This window comes from Malus sylvestris, chromosome 11, assembly GCF_916048215.2.
Source record: "Malus sylvestris chromosome 11, drMalSylv7.2, whole genome shotgun sequence".
Classification (NCBI taxonomy): domain Eukaryota; kingdom Viridiplantae; phylum Streptophyta; class Magnoliopsida; order Rosales; family Rosaceae; genus Malus; species Malus sylvestris.
In genome coordinates this window covers 9,326,747-9,343,422 of record NC_062270.1, presented here as the reverse complement: position 1 = coordinate 9,343,422, position 16,676 = coordinate 9,326,747, and the positions used below count along the sequence as shown (strand labels likewise).

The following is a 16,676-nucleotide window of genomic DNA, read 5'->3' as shown; positions in this document are numbered from 1 at the left end:
AGAAGAGAGGTTGAGAGAGAAAGAGATACAGAGAGAGAGAGAGAGAGAGTATTCTTTGATATATTCCTGTTTTCTTACTTTAATGCAAGCATATCATCTCCTTTTATACTTGTTACATTACTTCTTAAGCAATCTATTTCTTAACAATCTTAACTAACTTTAACAACTATACTGCCTAATCTATTGACACATGGCAGTATCTTGACCCTTGCTCAAGGCTTGATCCTTGTCATCCTTACATAACGACTCTAATCGGGGTGGGGAATAGGATTTCTGGTTTCCCATATTTGCCAATAATCAATAAGAATTTCGCAAAGGAGCTTTCGCGCAACTTCAAAAGAGGGACCCTAATTATGAAAATTAGCTAACCAACCCGAAAAAATCATTGAACGTAGAAGGCTTGGGACAAATGTGACCAGATAGAAGAAGCAAAGGGGCAAGAGACAAAAAGACAATTAATAAACCTCTGATTCCGAATGACAGAACAGGAGTCAAAGTTAAAAGACTGTGTATGTAATCGATCTTAAAGTCGAGCCCTAATTATTAACCAAGCAAATATACGAACTTAAGGGAGTTTAAGTTTTCACAACTTATGAAGCATGGAAGCTTCTGGAGAAAAAAAAAAAAAAAAAAAAAAGGAACCCATGAGTTTATTTTAATCTGCACTGGTGGATTGGGTTTTTTGCAGATTCAAATTATAAGTCTTACTCAAGTAGACTTACTGTATTGAATTAAGTATAGATAAAGAGTTTGGTATGGATAAAGATGCAGCCCATAATAAGAGCAATTCAAATAAGGGAGTTTTAACAAAAAACTTGCGGTACTGTTCACTTTAATGAAAAATCACATTTTTATATTAAAAAATCAAACATGATACTATTCGTGGGCTCGGAGACCTTGGGGTCTCAAAATCAAACATCAATCAAACAATACAACTGTAAAAGGCAGTTGCTCATTCTCGTCCAAAAGGTGTGAACCAAGTCTATAAAATTTCATATAACATTAATATTTTGGAGAGAAACACTCAGTATGTTTGATAGAATCAAAGCCCTCTTGTGCAAGGACTTTGATTGTGATAGTTGAATCCTGATGACGGCTACAAGAACTATTGCAAAAGTGTAGAGGCCAAACTTCTGTCTATAAGGACATTGCAACCTTGCAAGCCTCTATCATTTATCTGTTAGTAAATTTTTATTCATTTAATATTTTTCATTTTCATTTGCATTATCCTTATTATTAGTAGTAGTTTGTAATTTCTAATACATTTATTAATAAATCATATTTTTTGTTTTGCTTCCAACAAAAAGTCCCACTTAAAACTTTCTTTTAATTTTAATTGTTTATAAAAATATATTTTACTTTGGAGAAAATACCCTAAAACCCTTCTTGTAGCTTGTAATATCGTCAAGAGCATTTGCATGTCAAGGAACAAACAAATCGTGGCCTGGTTGCCACTTCACACTGAATCACTGACGACGCGGCAGCACCTTTTGGTTCAACATGCACAGACTCCACGTGGCACATTCCAATTCTCCACAACTCGCCACGTACATCCAAAAGTCGGTGAAACCGAAACTGATGAACGCCCCTGAATACAAGCTCAAACACATCAAACAAACAAAACTCGATCAAAAAACAAAAAATGGCGATGGCGTCGAAGACGAACACAGTGTTTGCCTATACAGTGGTTTACGTGAAGGATGTTGCGAAATCCACAACCTTCTATTCCAAAGCCTTCGGCTACGATATTCGTCGCTTGGACGACTCCAACAGGTACATACATGTTTTTAGGGAAATTATTTTCTCACATCATTTTTTTCTTTTCAATTCTCTATCATGTACCTAATAACTGCATATACAGAGGTTTTGTAAATAATCATGAAGAAATTTAATAATTTATGATAATGATGGTGATGATATTAATTGTTGATAGGTGGGGGGAGTTGGAAAGTGGGCAAACGACAATAGCATTCACACCGCTACACCAGCACGAGACTGATGATCTAACAGGTGCCGTCAAGACCCCAAGCTCCGGCCACGAGAGGCAGCCGATTGAGGTTTGCTTTGCGTACGGTGACGTTGATGCTGCCTATAAGGTAAAATCCTAATTAGCTGCCTTAACATGTCTCTTATTTTTGTCATTGTTATTAGAAAAAATATTTGGCTCTTCAATGACCCTTAATTACCTAGAAGCGGACATTATTTCGTGAAGATAAATCACAGTTTGACATGCATTTATGAATTATTACAAATGCTTTATGCTTTTTAATGTGTTATTTCTGAATACGCGTCAACTTTAAGGAATGAACCAAGCAGTCGACTGTGATTTAAGGAATGAACCAAGCAGTGTTCTTGTTTTGTTGTTCGATTATGGTATGTTGTGACTAATTTGCTTTTTTGTTGTGTGAATTGGGTTTGAGCAGAAGGCGGTGGAGAACGGGGCGGTTCCGGTGAGCGAGCCGGAAGAGAAAGAGTGGGGACAGAAAGTGGGTTACGTAAGAGATCTTGATGGGATCGTGGTGAGGTTGGGAAGCTATGTCAATCCACCAACAAAGCACTGATCCTGTTTCTGAGATAATCATGAATAAATGAATTTATAATGTTTTTTTTTTCCCAGTTTGACGTTGAAAAGTTTAATAAAAGGGGTAAGCGGAGTTTAATCCTTGGCATAGTTCAACTTTTCATAAAAACCTGGTACAAGATAAAAATTTTAAATTAGTCCCTTGACTGGATGTCCACCTCAGAATTAACATTAAAACTCATATTTCATTGGATTTAATGTCTTTATGTGTATTTTAGTTCCTAAAATACCCCCACAATTAATATTTGATTTGAGGGCTTCATTTCCTCCTATAAAATAAGAAATTCAGATACATACCAAATAAGAAAACGAAAGTATTGATTAGAATTCAAAAAGTTTCATATCACAACGAAACAAAACTCTAGAAATCAAATTTTAATGAATACATCATACCAAATAAGTAAATAATGTACCTAAATCATGGTACCTATATCACAGTACCTATAGCATGGCACCTATATCATGGTACCTAATACATGGTACCTGCAAATTAAAAAAACATTATTAGAATTTTAATGTACCTCAACCATGGTACCTATGTTGGATTAATGTACCTCATTTCTATAGTGCGCCAAAATATAGAGGAGCGAATGGCATGAGAACCATTTGAAACCATGTGCAGTACACATATGCATATCATATACAAATATTGAACTAATATATCAAGTATTCCACAAACAAACAACAAATCCTAACAAAAACCCATGTACACGATTTTAGTGAAAATGCTAAACTTCCTAGACAAAGAAACGAATCTGCACAACACCATAGAAGAGGACGATGAAAGATTCATACAATTGAACTTTTATGTTTAAAATGGACAAAAATTGAAAATATATTAAGTAATAATTGCACACTCTTAACTCAGCATTTAAAATTTGTTATTGTCCATAATCACATATGGGCAATGTTGGAAAAATAGAATCAATAAAACCACCAAAAAAATAAAAGCTGACATGGATAATATATATTGACATGGATGTATAGTCAAAGGACTATAATCAATATTTAATCTTGTATAAGACATTTTTCTAATTATAATCTTAAGCAAGGATTAAAATCACATTTACCATTAATAAAATGAATCGTGAGTTTAATTCCAACATGTAGCTTGCTTTCTGGTCATCGTCTGAACTGGTTTGTTATAAATCATGTATGTCATTTCCCAGTTGAGTCTGGAAACTTATTTGCAAAGGCCTCCATATCACAGCCAATGGCTGTTCCGCAATCTTTTGCTTCTGAGCACCCAAATGATGCAAATTAAAAACAAGCATCTTCCATCCTTTGGATACATATCAGTTTTTGCCTCTGTGAATGACTACTATGTCGCCCTTGTTATCATCGTTGCGATGAAATTAGGGTTCCACCATCAAATCAATTGACAATATGGAGGGTAACTCAATCTCTTATAAGCCCATGCAAGGTCTCTCCTCCCACAATGTGAGATTCATTCTCAACACGTTCACTCATGTGTGTCGATTTTCAAACTTAACACGTGAACAACACAACAGGGTGACGTGAAGCTCGTGTGACCGTTTAGCTTCACACATGGGACAACCTGTTTTGATATCATAAATAAGTTGAGGTTTCACCATAAAACCAATTGGCAATATAGAGAGTAGCCCAACCTCTTATAAGCTCATGCAAGGTCTTCTCAACACGCCCCTTCATATGTGGTAAATTTTCAAGTCTAACACGTGAACAAACAATAGGGTGAGACAGAGCCCGTGTGGCCGTTTGGTTTCACACGTGGGACAACCGGCCTTGATATCATGATGAAATTAAAGTTCCACCATAAAACCAATTGACAATATAGAGAGTAACATAACCTCTTATAAGCTTATACAAAGTCTCTCATCCCATATATGACTCAACAATCTGCAATAAGCACGGAAAAATAATTCAGCTATAAAATTGTTCCCAATCACGTACGCATAAACAAACTCAGAAGCCCTAAAATGAAAATCAATGGATGGTAGAGAGAGTTACCATTTATATATGAACCGAGTCTTGAACCTCTTCAAAACTATATTTGTGTGGGTATACTGAACTATTGGTTTCACCTGAAAGTAACCAGATGTGGGTTCTTCAAATGTTCTCGCATGTTGTCGAGATGGTAGCCAACGACGGTGGTGAATGGGTGGGTAGTTCAGATCTCATCACACGTTGTCGAGATGGTAGTTGAGCCGACTATGGTGGTGAGAGTACTCCAGTAAAAATATCAAGGACGATGAAAAAGGGAGATGAAATGTTTCTGCGGCCGTGGAAGAGCGCGCGCAACCATATAGATATGGGGGATCATTTGGAATGCTTTTGTGTTTTTTTTTTTTTTTTTCACCGCCTCTTAATAGAAAAAAAAATTACATATAAATTAAAAATACAGATATCCACCTAATGGAACTAAAAGTAATGAATTAATAGGCCATTTTTTGTTCCGCATCTATAATTTTTATTCTAGACAAATAGGGATGGAAACGCTTCAGTTTAAGGACAGAAATTTTATATCCATTTGTATAACCATGAAAATTAATTATATTCGTAACCACAAATTAACCATTGGGGATCCATAACCATACTCATCGGGTAACGAACTTCCCATCAATTAACTATTATATCTATTTTCGTCAATACAAAAAATATATTCATTCAATTGACGAACTATAATTTAGTAGATATTAATTTTGTCTTTAAATATTCACCAATTTCTTGACTGTGAGACTCTTGAAGAGAGACAATAAACTTGGAATATTTGATGTATAAAATAATTCAGTGAACATATCTTGTAAAGTATAAAAAATAAAGTATTGAATTTAAAACATAGATGACGTTGGCTGATCTTTGATATCTCTCATAAACACTATTGAATTCTCAAATGAGTTCGGTGAAGAATGAATATATATATATATATATATATATATATATATATATATATATATAAATATAATACTATTAGATTATATCATTATATTTTATATAGTATATGTTATTTGGTCAGATTTGGTGGGGGATACGAATTGGAGACCCATGTAACCATATCCAAAACAATAACCGAATAATATTCATGGTTTTTCCCTATATCCCAAATATGCCTGAAATTTTATACACAAATCCATAATATTCAAGTAGTTATCTACAATTATTGGGTTTAACAATTTGAATGCCATCCCTAGAGGCAAATACGTATTTCCACCCCTAATGAAAATTAATAGGGGCAATTCCACTATATCCGCTCCTGATAGTCACTATTCTTGTAATAAATCTCATTGTGCACTATTCACAAGTTTTTTTTTTCTCTAAATAAAGAAGGGTTGAGTACAAAATAAAAATTTTAGAGTGCCAATATCAATTGTCTAACCAAAAGTATCTATAACTGTTTTGTAAAATTATGACATAAAGAGCATCTTCTTCATTAAAATGCGTATTTTACGTGTTTAGATTGTTCTCATAAAATATCTATTTTGGCCTGGCGGTGGAATCTCAAATTAACATCTCCCTCGCTGAAGTAAAACTCTTGTTTATATTTCTCGTAGATCGAAAATAGAACGTAGATATAACTTTTACATCTCAATTTCGAAGTTGCGTCTCATTAAAGATGCATAAAGACTTTCTTATTTTCAACCAGATGGCCAAAATTAAAGAGAAAGTGGATTGGATGATATGGACCGTTACCATAATTGTTGCGATTCTCAAAGAAATCGACTGCTGAAAAATTCACATTGAATTTCGGTTAAGCCATATGGATACATCAGAGCATAGTAGAACATCCACTTGCATGGACATCGACCATTTTTCACGCATGTCGGTACACATGAAACGTACGCGGACTGGCAAGAGCCTAATAATTTGTGTGAAGTATAAGAGGTAGACGTATCCGGTCACGACGAGCTGGCCGGCCTAAATCAACCAGCGTGATGATGCCGATTATAAACTGAAAACGACATCAACGGTAAACTGAAGCCGGAATCCAGACAAGAACACTCGCTCACCAAATAGGCCAATACAAAGTGAACACAACGATGTTCCATGTTTTAACAATTACTAGACAATGAGAAGAAAAAGAGAGAAACAAAAAACAAAAAGAAATAAAGATATTTTGCGTGAGAAAATCAATGGCATACGCTTTGCCAATTAACACATCCTCTGACACACTTGCGCGGAGAAAATGCTTTAACTTGGTAGCAATATCATGTTCATATTCATAGCATCTCTTGTGATTTCCTCACGCAGCGGCTGACCTTTTTCTTGAAATCCTCTCTCCGGTCTCTCCACTCCTTCTGCAATTTGGATACCGGCAGAATCTTAGAATACTTAGACGAAAGTAAACTCAAATTCTATCTCCGAATATTCAGACAACCACACTTATGTGCCATTAGTCGCTAGACAGTCACGAGAAGTACATTAAATCAATATATGCAGTAAATTAAAATATGTTATAATGTGCTGTGTGTAACACGGTCAACAAATCGGAACATGGGGTGTCTACCATTGCTTCCCAATATAACTCTGGTTGTCAATGTCGGAAATGTTTATAACATTCAACAACATGTAGAGTAGTTCAAAGACAATACAATAAAGGATCACTTACAGCAGCTTCAACATTTGCAGGAGATTCGTCATTTGGACTGGATAGCATCGATATTATACTCAAGACTATACTTTCAACCTGGAAACAACATTTCCACGTTTGTAAATGCAGTACCATTGTTTTAATAAAAATAAAGCAAACCATATCCATTGAGAAAATGCTTCTTAACGTCTACTTTTTGCTTCACAAAGACCTTAGATTACCAAGTTCTTCCACAAAAATTATAAAAGGAGTAAAACCACATGTTTTAACCAGCTGGAAGGAAATACGAGAACTTGCCGAATGACAGCAGAATATGATACCACTGAGACAAGCTCCTCCGGACTTGACATCCGGTGGAAGAGCCCCAAGGTCAGACATCAAAGCCATATTATTGAACCTTAAGGTGAACCTTGGGCACAAGGCATGATAGATTGTAGATCTATGTGAAATATTAGTAATGATTTGACAACTCCACAAAATCTCATAAATTATTCTTTCTCTCATCTCTAATGATACCCATGAGAGGAGAAATCACTCCCACTACAAAGGAGTCATGCAATACATACAACATTTTTAGCACTTGGGTGAAGGTGTGATACATGTCATGCCACCAAAACTACATTGTGGATGAGATAATGTATAGGTCTATAACTTGCATTGCATGGAACAACCAAAATTCCAAATACACCAAAAAATTTCTATGGGAATATTCTTCGTAATTTTAGGAGTTTGAACGAAGCTCCATGACTTCCACTTATTGACAATACATTATGAATAGTGGAATGGATATTAACCAAACAAAAAGAGTATTTGCTCAAATCTATTAGGCAAAAAATAAACATAACAATCGTAAGATGATATAATTGTCACAACAATCAAGCCTGAAGTTAAAAAAATGTTATGAAAAAAACAGTAATTGCATTTACATGGAACACAATCATGTCCTGAAATCATTGTTATGAAAACAAAGCCAGACATATAGACCCCAAAATGGATCACGACTTTTGGAAGAAAAAAAATGCCCCGCTCATAATATTACTTCTAGGCTATCTGCTACACCCAACTCTATCGATAAAAGAGGAATTTTGGAACCATCACCCTCACTAAGCTGCCAATTTCTAATCCCACCACCCCTGTTACGTTTCTGAACAACTGCACATTTGAAGAAAAAAAAAACTCTCTTCCATGTTATATTTATCCTCCTCAAACCCAAATTCATCCACCTACGACAATCTCTCTCTCTCTCCTATCACAAACCTTTCTCGCTCCTCTCCTCTTTTAAAATTTCCTCTGCAACATAGCCACTCGTGTCCCTTTTATAACTCTGCAGTCCCCATTTATTCCTTCCATTGTCTAAAGGCAACAAACTCAACTAGGCAACCTAGTCCTGATCCAACCCCCATTCTCTTGGACCACCTCTGTAACTGACCTTTCCCATTTTATCTACTCTGTTTACATTCTGGTTGACGGTTCACTTGGCTTAATGTCGCTGGCGAAAGCCTCAGAATGATTATCTAACTCTTTAAGTATACAACAAGTTATCTCCTCATTAAGAAGGGCACTTCTTGTTTTTATTGGCAACAAAACATAATATTCAAGCATAACAATTTTCATTTCTTTTATTGTAGTATGATTCTGAAATAATACCAAGTGATCACAAATGAATGGAATTATGAGTCATTGATCAAATTTGACTCTAATTATTATTATATCATCTAATATATGATTACTTTTGCATAAATACATATTTAATATTTCCTTGGTTTTTGTTTTTTAGTACATATCCATGTCATATTTTATCAGGCACACAAATAATTCCTTGTCCATTTTGTACACGTCAACCATCAGCCGAACTGTGGCTAAACGATAGACTATTAGATACTTTATTGAATTTCATTTTTCAATTTTTGTCTATTTAATTTATTTTCATACTAGTATATGGAAAAACTGAATATTCCCCATCCACCTCTGAATCTAAACAAGGAACGAGATCATAGGTATCAATGTGAACATTGTGAAGACAGTCTTTGAATCAAGAATTGCCGCCATGGCAGCAGATATTTTCTCTCCTACAAATGAAGCAATATGCGGATACCATTTTATATAAATCCATACCGTATGGACAGGCGTCCAGCGTTCACTTGCAAGCTCGTAACCATTTGGGTCCTCACCAGGCGGGTGAAGGATAGATATGCAAACACGCCCATCAGTATAAACTTCATATTAAAAATAGACAAGATCAGTACTTGAAAAACAATTGCAAATTATCAAATACTTAGGATAGAAACCAACCATTTGGATGCCATATCTCCGAAGTAAACTTAACCGTCGGAGGGCTGTTTGGATAATTATTAGGAAAGCTCATGATGGCATTGAAAAATCCTCCCTCGCTGCAATTAGATAACACGTACTCATGAACTTCAATTACACGATGCATAATGATGAATATAATATGTACACAACAAATCTCAAATGAGTGGCAAATTCCTAAATAAATGCTCTGCTTACAGGTGAAAAAAGAAGAAGATATACCTATCCATACATGTAATGAAATAAGACAAACAAAATAGGTTGATACTCGAGGTAATGTAAACAACAAACCATTTGAAAAGTAAGCTGAAACCAATACATATCCCCAATTTATAAAACCACTTCCCAAGTTTAGGAAATTTGTATAACTTTTCCAACCTAACAATGTGCAACTGATTAAAAGACGATATTTTTACCTTCACATACCCCTAGAACCAAACTAAACAGTTTTTAACTGAAGACGAAGTTCCAAGTATGAAACTTTAACAAATTCTAACTTGAAATAATACAATTCCCAAGCTCGTACCGCCATCATTAGATAAAAACCCTAAATCCGCCACACAACTAAAAGTCAAACACAAAATTTAGGAAAACCACAATCAAATTGAAAACCCCGAAAGCAAAATCGAATCAAACAGAACAAGAATTTCAATAAAGCCCGTAAATTGAACCGGAATTGAATCCGAAAAGGCACATACTAGAGAGTATCAGGCGGTCCGATAATCGTGACGCTCCACTCAAAGATATTGTTTTCATCGACCAGACCGGCCGAGAATCCATCGACCGGGTTCTTGCAAAGATCTGCCAAAACAAAATTGGACAATCAGATTCAACAGGGCGAAGAAAACCCAATCCGACAAACCAATCAACGATCGGAATCAATACAAATTAACTGAATTGAAATCTTTCTGAATACCCTTGAGTTGTTTCTGGAGGAGAAGACTCGCCTGGGAAGCCGCCATGAAAGGGGAAAGATAAGAGTTTCGGCGGTGGAGCTCTCACGCGACGCTGTAGAGAGAGAAAGATGGGGAGATTTATAAAGCCGACACTTGTGTGTATATATACACACAGAAGATTCCGAATGTGGACTCCCCCTTTTGAGAACGGGGGACGAGCTGGTTTTCATCGCCTGCGCGTATCTTGTGATGGAGTCGGTGGCCGGCGAGTCATGTGGTGCCACGTGGGAAGGCGTGGTTGGTCAGCCAGCGTGATGAGAAGGTCTAGTGGTGTCTTCATGAGGAGGTGGATTTTCGTATCGCTTCTGGGGACCACCGTTAGGGGTTGGTGCTTAATGCCATCTCTATACCAAGAGAGTTTTCAGTGCACAATGAATACAGGTATATACATCATTCATCATTATATAAGTAGAGGAACACTTGAAATAAAATTTCTCTCCCATTATAAGTTGTACATTGACATATAACGTACTCATCCGTGTTTTGGGCATGTTAAGAAATCTCTTCTCCAAATGAGATGTCAAATACGCCAACTAGGACTAAAAGATGTCAAATTGTTTTTCAAGGGAGATGTCATATGTGATGTGGCAATTGAGTCATTTTACTTCTTGCTTTCTAACTGTCTTTTTTTTTTTTTTTTTTTACAGCAATGATGGAGTCAAATGTCTTTAATTTTTTTTTTTAATTTATGAGTCTTAACTACTAATAGAATGAAAACTAAGATCAATTTTAATTATTTTTTAATATTTAATGTAACTATAAGACCCAATATATTAATAAAATAAATATTTGACACTTCTAGTGAAAAGGAAGAAAATTTAACATTTATATTTAATTGACCACGCCAACAATTAAATAAAATTATGACATATTACATTTAGCATCTCCTTTGGATATGCTTTAACACTTTTTTTTTTCTTCTTTGGTGAAATTACATTCTCAAATATTTTGAGTGATTGGACCTACTTGTGTAAAAACGAGTTCAAAATCGAGTTCTATATTTCTTATGTGTGAATAATCTCGTATGGACCATTTAAGAGTTGTCTTGGCACTTGTCACCTTTTTAATGGTCTACAATGAAGTTTGTGATCCATAATTCCTTATCTATCTAACCTTAAAATGTAAAACAACGATTTAACTTCTTCAAACAACGAATATTAAGAGTCTCTTCATTTCTTTTAGAACATTTCATACTGTCTTTGTTAGACGTAATTCTTTTGTAATGGAAACACAAAGAAATTATTTTAATTTGTTGTTTTATTATACAAAATATGATTGAAAACGGGTCCATTCAACCCATAGGAAATAGAGTGTATCAAACATTCCAAATGAGCCAATTCCATTAATAAAAATGCATGAACTTGGACCGGTTCAGACTCATTTACAAAAAAAATAAGTCAAATCCGAACCCACCATAAATGGAGTCGGCCCGACCCTTGCCTGCTCTTATAATAAACATATTTTGACATTTAGTTGCATCAATGATCAATGTTTTTTTATTGTCGTTATTATATCACTGTTGTGTCGTCAATACATGATCAATATGTCGTAGTTACTAAAAACAAAAAATTAATCTTTATGCAAACTAAATGTCCAAATATGTTTGGTGTAACTAATTTCTATTTAGTCGTAGATATGTGTTGATTCAATGGTTTCTGGTATTTTTTTTCAATATTGGTGTGCTGTTATTTTCAACAATTTTGTGTTATCTCTATCGTTCAAGTTCAATTCTACTATTGACATTATTCATTCATCCATCAGTATGCTTCTAACTTTGATTTTTCATTTCGATTTTTTTTTCAATATACTTAAGTAATTTGAATTTGATTTTGCTAATGAGAATATCCAAGTGTATTTTTTTCAGTTACATATCTCCAATTCATAGGCCTTCTAATTTTTTATACAATTATTAGCTTAATGTATGTTTTTTTTTTTGGAAAAAGCATCAGATAGGCAGATATATGCTTCTACAAAAAGCACTTAAAGTTATTTTCCAAGATTTATTTGTATTTTTATTAAGGAAAAATTAGGTTATCATCCTTCCTTTTACTACTCCATTGATTAAAATCCTATTCATTTTCAATTTTTGATCAAGGTCCTTGGTATTATTAAATCATTAATTATTTCAATAATAAAATATTTTTTATTTCTAAATATATTCATTTAATGTTAAAAATGTTACAATTAGTATATTTATATTTATGACTAAATTTTTTATCATATATTTTTAGTTTTAGTTTGTATCCATTTTTAATTTGTAATTTTTTTTAATTTGTACCAATTTCTTTTCAATTTTAATTTTTACTCATATATTAATTTCTTTTTGTGCCCATATTTTTTAAAGCTTATTTGTATTTGTACCCATATATTTTTTTATTTGTACTTTTTATTTTGCTAAATGTACCCATTCTAATTATATGTACCCATTCATGTAAAACTTTTTAATCTTAAAATGTATTCATTCTTAAATATAAAAATTTGTTATATGTAAAATGTACCATTTTTTTAATATAAAATCTATTCAATTTTTTTCTAATCCATTTTTAAACTTATATGGGTACATTCTTTTTTCTTTGGTTTTAAAATGTATCTATGTCAAGTTTAACCGAAAAAAATTTACTAATGTTATTAAGCCTAATATCTTCTTTTTTTTGTGATTTTGAAGAATGTACCCATGTTTTGATTTTTTTGGTTAATTTTGATGAATGTACCCATGTTTACACACACACACACACAATAGTAGATTATATTTTAATATTTTTAATCCCACAAATTATGGTTTTTTTATTTAAAATCTCATTTATATAAACAACTAAAATTTCTAATTTTTAATTTTAAAAAATAGTAACGTACATAGAAATAAATTATCACATTAATTTCAGGGATCTCAATAAAAAATTAAAAACTAATAAGGTTTCAATCAAAGAATATTCATGACTAATGATCGCATCCAAAGTCTCCCTTTTATTAAAGATTGGTATCAAAAACATATTTACCAAAAAAGAATAAAAGAAACGTTTTCAGTCATTTTAAATATATTTCCAAAAGAATACTTTATGTTATTAAAATGACTTAAAAGGACTACATTTTCCCTCTAATTTGTTGCGTAAAAATTTAGTGTGTGACATCTAGCAAAAGATCAACTTTGACTTTAAACAAGCGAATGAAGCTTGTGTCTTATGCCTCGTCTTTAGGAGAAATTGTTAGGTGATACCGTAGCACCAACAGGCAATGTTGAGTGGTGGTACTAATCCATTAGAAATTTGACACGTGTATAACTAAAACAAAATGGCTTCTGCCATTAACGCCCAAATCCTCGTACCGGAGGCTAATTAGGGTTTAGGGTTGAATTAGTTATGCCACCACTGCGTTGGAACAATGGGGGTGCGGTGGCAACAAGAGAGAAAGAGAGAGATATGTAATAATGAGGTGTATGTTATATCACCCAATTATGTCTTTATTTATAGTAGTGAGAATATAAATTTCTTTCTCCAATAAGATTACAACTCTAATATGACAATATCTAATCTAAGAGATATCCCATATATGATAGGATTTACACAATCACATCTCTAATCTAATAGGATTGCAATATAATCTGTTGATGCACAAAATCAGCGAGGACTTTGGTACAACAGAAAGTGTCAGGTTTGTGACCTTCGCTTGGTTGCTTCGATCACTAGTGAAGATAAGTACGTAAATGAATAGGGACAGGGAAGCAAACACAAGATGTACGTGGTTCACCCAGATCGGCTACGTCCACGGAGTAGAGGAGTTCTCATTAATTGTGAAGGGTTTACACAAATACATAGGTTCAAGCTCTCATTTTGTGAGTTCTAATGAATAGTTTAGTACAAAATGACATTAGAGATTATTGTGGGAGAATGATCCCTATTTATAGAGGAGAGTTTCTAGTTTTGTTCTAACATCGACACGTGTCGTGTTGTGATTGGCTTCTGATGTTGACACGTGTCGAGCTGTGATTGGCTTCTGATGTCGACATGTGTCGCATTGTGATTGGCCTCCTGGTTGAAGGGAAGCTCTTCTAGGTCCTTGACGGTATAACGTTGACCGGTGCTCAGTAGTTTCGGGATTGGTCAAGTATGGTACAAACAGTGCTCCCCTAAGTTCCCGAGTGAGGGAAGCTCCTCGGTTGGGAACTTGCAAGATCCAAGCCATTGAGTAATCACGAAACTTCTAAGTACTGAAGTGTGGTATCATTTTCACGTGCCTTATCTGTCTCATATGTAGATGTGGCATCTTCTCTGGAAGTACTTTTCCTCCATCCATGGGTGGTATCTTTAACCGATGAAGATGCACAAGGTAATGTATCAATTTCACTTGAAGTTTACTTGTAGTTTCGGGCTTGGTTAAGTGCGATACAAACCCTATAATAGGAGTCCCCCAAGTCGCTGAGCTAGGAGATTTGCCGAAAGAGGTGACAGACAAGGTAAGCAGTCAAACTTCCAAGCAAGCAACCCAGGATCGGAGGTTCGACTTCGGCTTCCGGTTGATTGTTCTCCTTCTCCTTGTCTCTCATTCAGCTGCCAGGATAAGGAGAAGCAAATGGAGAAGAGATGATATGAGATACTTTTGCTTTTGAAGAAGTAACTTTCCACAGGCTTATTCTTGAACTGTGCTGGAGGGTTTTCTGGTTCCCTTCAGAGTATAAGGCCGACTCAAGAATTTGAGGGTCAAAACAAGTCCATCAAATCTAGAGTACGTTCGACCTTAATGATATGGGATACTTTTGCTGTTGACGGAATAATGAATGTGGTATGGAAAGGTGTCGTGCTGTAGTGATCTGTTTCAGCTCACCGTTGAACCTTCTGCTTCAATCTTTTGCATGGCAGAAGTGGTGTGCAACCTTTGCATTTAAATGGTCCTTCAGAACATTCCTTCATAGTGACTCATCCACGCTTGGCAGCTTCAGTGTAAAGAGCCAATATCTGATCAACTGTCATGAGGTATTTGCCGGTGGAATTCGTGACCTTGACAGCAGTTGAGGATGAGTACTCGAGAGCAATGCTAAGTAAGCAACCAGGCAAAGGTTCCAGGCAGTCAGTTCCAGATTGGAGGTTTGATTTCAGGTTCCGACTGACTGCTCTCTTTCTCCTTGTCCTGCAGGTGTGGACAAGGACAAAGACAAAGACAGGGAGAAAGCATGATATGGGATACTCTTGCTTTCGACCCTGATGATATGAGATACTCTTGTTCTTGGTGTGGCTTATTTGCTGAGGTATTATCGGGGGGAAATAAAGCTGAGTATTTCGAGAGGTTATGTTAAGGGTGCCTTCTCGAATGCGAGAAAGGGTTGAGCATTTTTGCAGGTTTGCCTGTCCGTTGAGGAGGGAGGTCGATGTATATAGGGATTTCCCAATAACAAGTAGTAATGCTATTCCTTTACCCTTCTTGGTCACAGCAATGTAGTGGGAGCTGCCAGCTTCACGTGTTTTAACTTTGTCAGAGCACTTTGAAAAAGTGGTATGTGGTATCTGGAAAGCTGATGTTACGTGTGAAGATTACAGACAAGCTTTATCTAAGGAAATCTGGCTATCGAAGTTCTGAGAGTTGTGCCTCTTCGGTTTTCGAACAAGCAATCCCGTCGAGGATCTGACTCTCGAGATTCGGAAAGCGGTGCTACTTCGGTTTTTGAGAAAGTAATTATGTTGGGAGTATTTTCTCGAATGTGAGTAAAGGTTGGACGTTCTTGCCAACCTGTCTTGCCGCAAAACACGGAGGTCGACACACATAGGGACTTTCCAGTTGTCAAGCAGTGGTGCTGTTCCTTTACCCTTGTGGGTAATAGTAGGGTAACTGGAACTTCGAAATTCTCGTGCCTAAACTTTGTCAGAGATCTTTGACAAAGTTATATGTGGTACCCGAGGAGTTGATGGTGCATGTGGAGAGCGGTGATTGAACAGTAAGATTCACGTGCTTTCTACTTCACCAGAAATCTTCTACAGATTGCCCGTAATTTCCGCAAAGCTGAGTGTGCATGTGACAGGTGCTGACGAGGCTGAAAAAGCAGGTGCTTCTTCGATTTCTAAGATCGGCCCTCGTGGTCTCTAAGCAGCCCAGCTTTTGAGAAAGCAAACGCCTCTTCGATTTCTGAAGCTCCGTCGAGTGCAGATTTTTATAGAGGCTGGCATTAAGTTCCACAGCACACTTGAATCTCTACCAGTAGAAGCTCCCTTCTTGCACTTCTAAGATCTTGATTTGTCTGACCTCTTCCCTCTTCAACACATTTGAAAATGTCTGG

General features: G+C 35.5%; 2 protein-coding genes across 2 annotated transcripts; one reads left to right on the top strand and one right to left on the bottom strand.

Moving 5' to 3' along the window:
- Positions 1–1,583: 1,583 nt before the first annotated feature.
- LOC126590930 (uncharacterized) lies at positions 1,584–2,660 on the top strand. Its single transcript, XM_050256447.1, has 3 exons — positions 1,584–1,773; positions 1,934–2,096; positions 2,424–2,660. The coding sequence occupies exons 1-3, from the start codon at positions 1,643–1,645 to the stop codon at positions 2,559–2,561; spliced, it is 432 nt and encodes a 143-aa protein (XP_050112404.1). The 5' UTR covers positions 1,584–1,642; the 3' UTR covers positions 2,562–2,660.
- Positions 2,661–6,544: 3,884 nt separating this feature from the next.
- LOC126590370 (ubiquitin-conjugating enzyme E2 7-like) lies at positions 6,545–10,542 on the bottom strand. Its single transcript, XM_050255839.1, has 6 exons — positions 10,375–10,542; positions 10,157–10,259; positions 9,441–9,538; positions 9,264–9,364; positions 7,167–7,244; positions 6,545–6,855 (listed from the first exon to the last, which is right to left on the bottom strand). Exons 1-6 carry the CDS (start codon positions 10,418–10,420, stop codon positions 6,778–6,780), a joined length of 504 nt encoding a protein of 167 aa, XP_050111796.1. The 5' UTR covers positions 10,421–10,542; the 3' UTR covers positions 6,545–6,777.
- Positions 10,543–16,676: the final 6,134 nt, after the last annotated feature.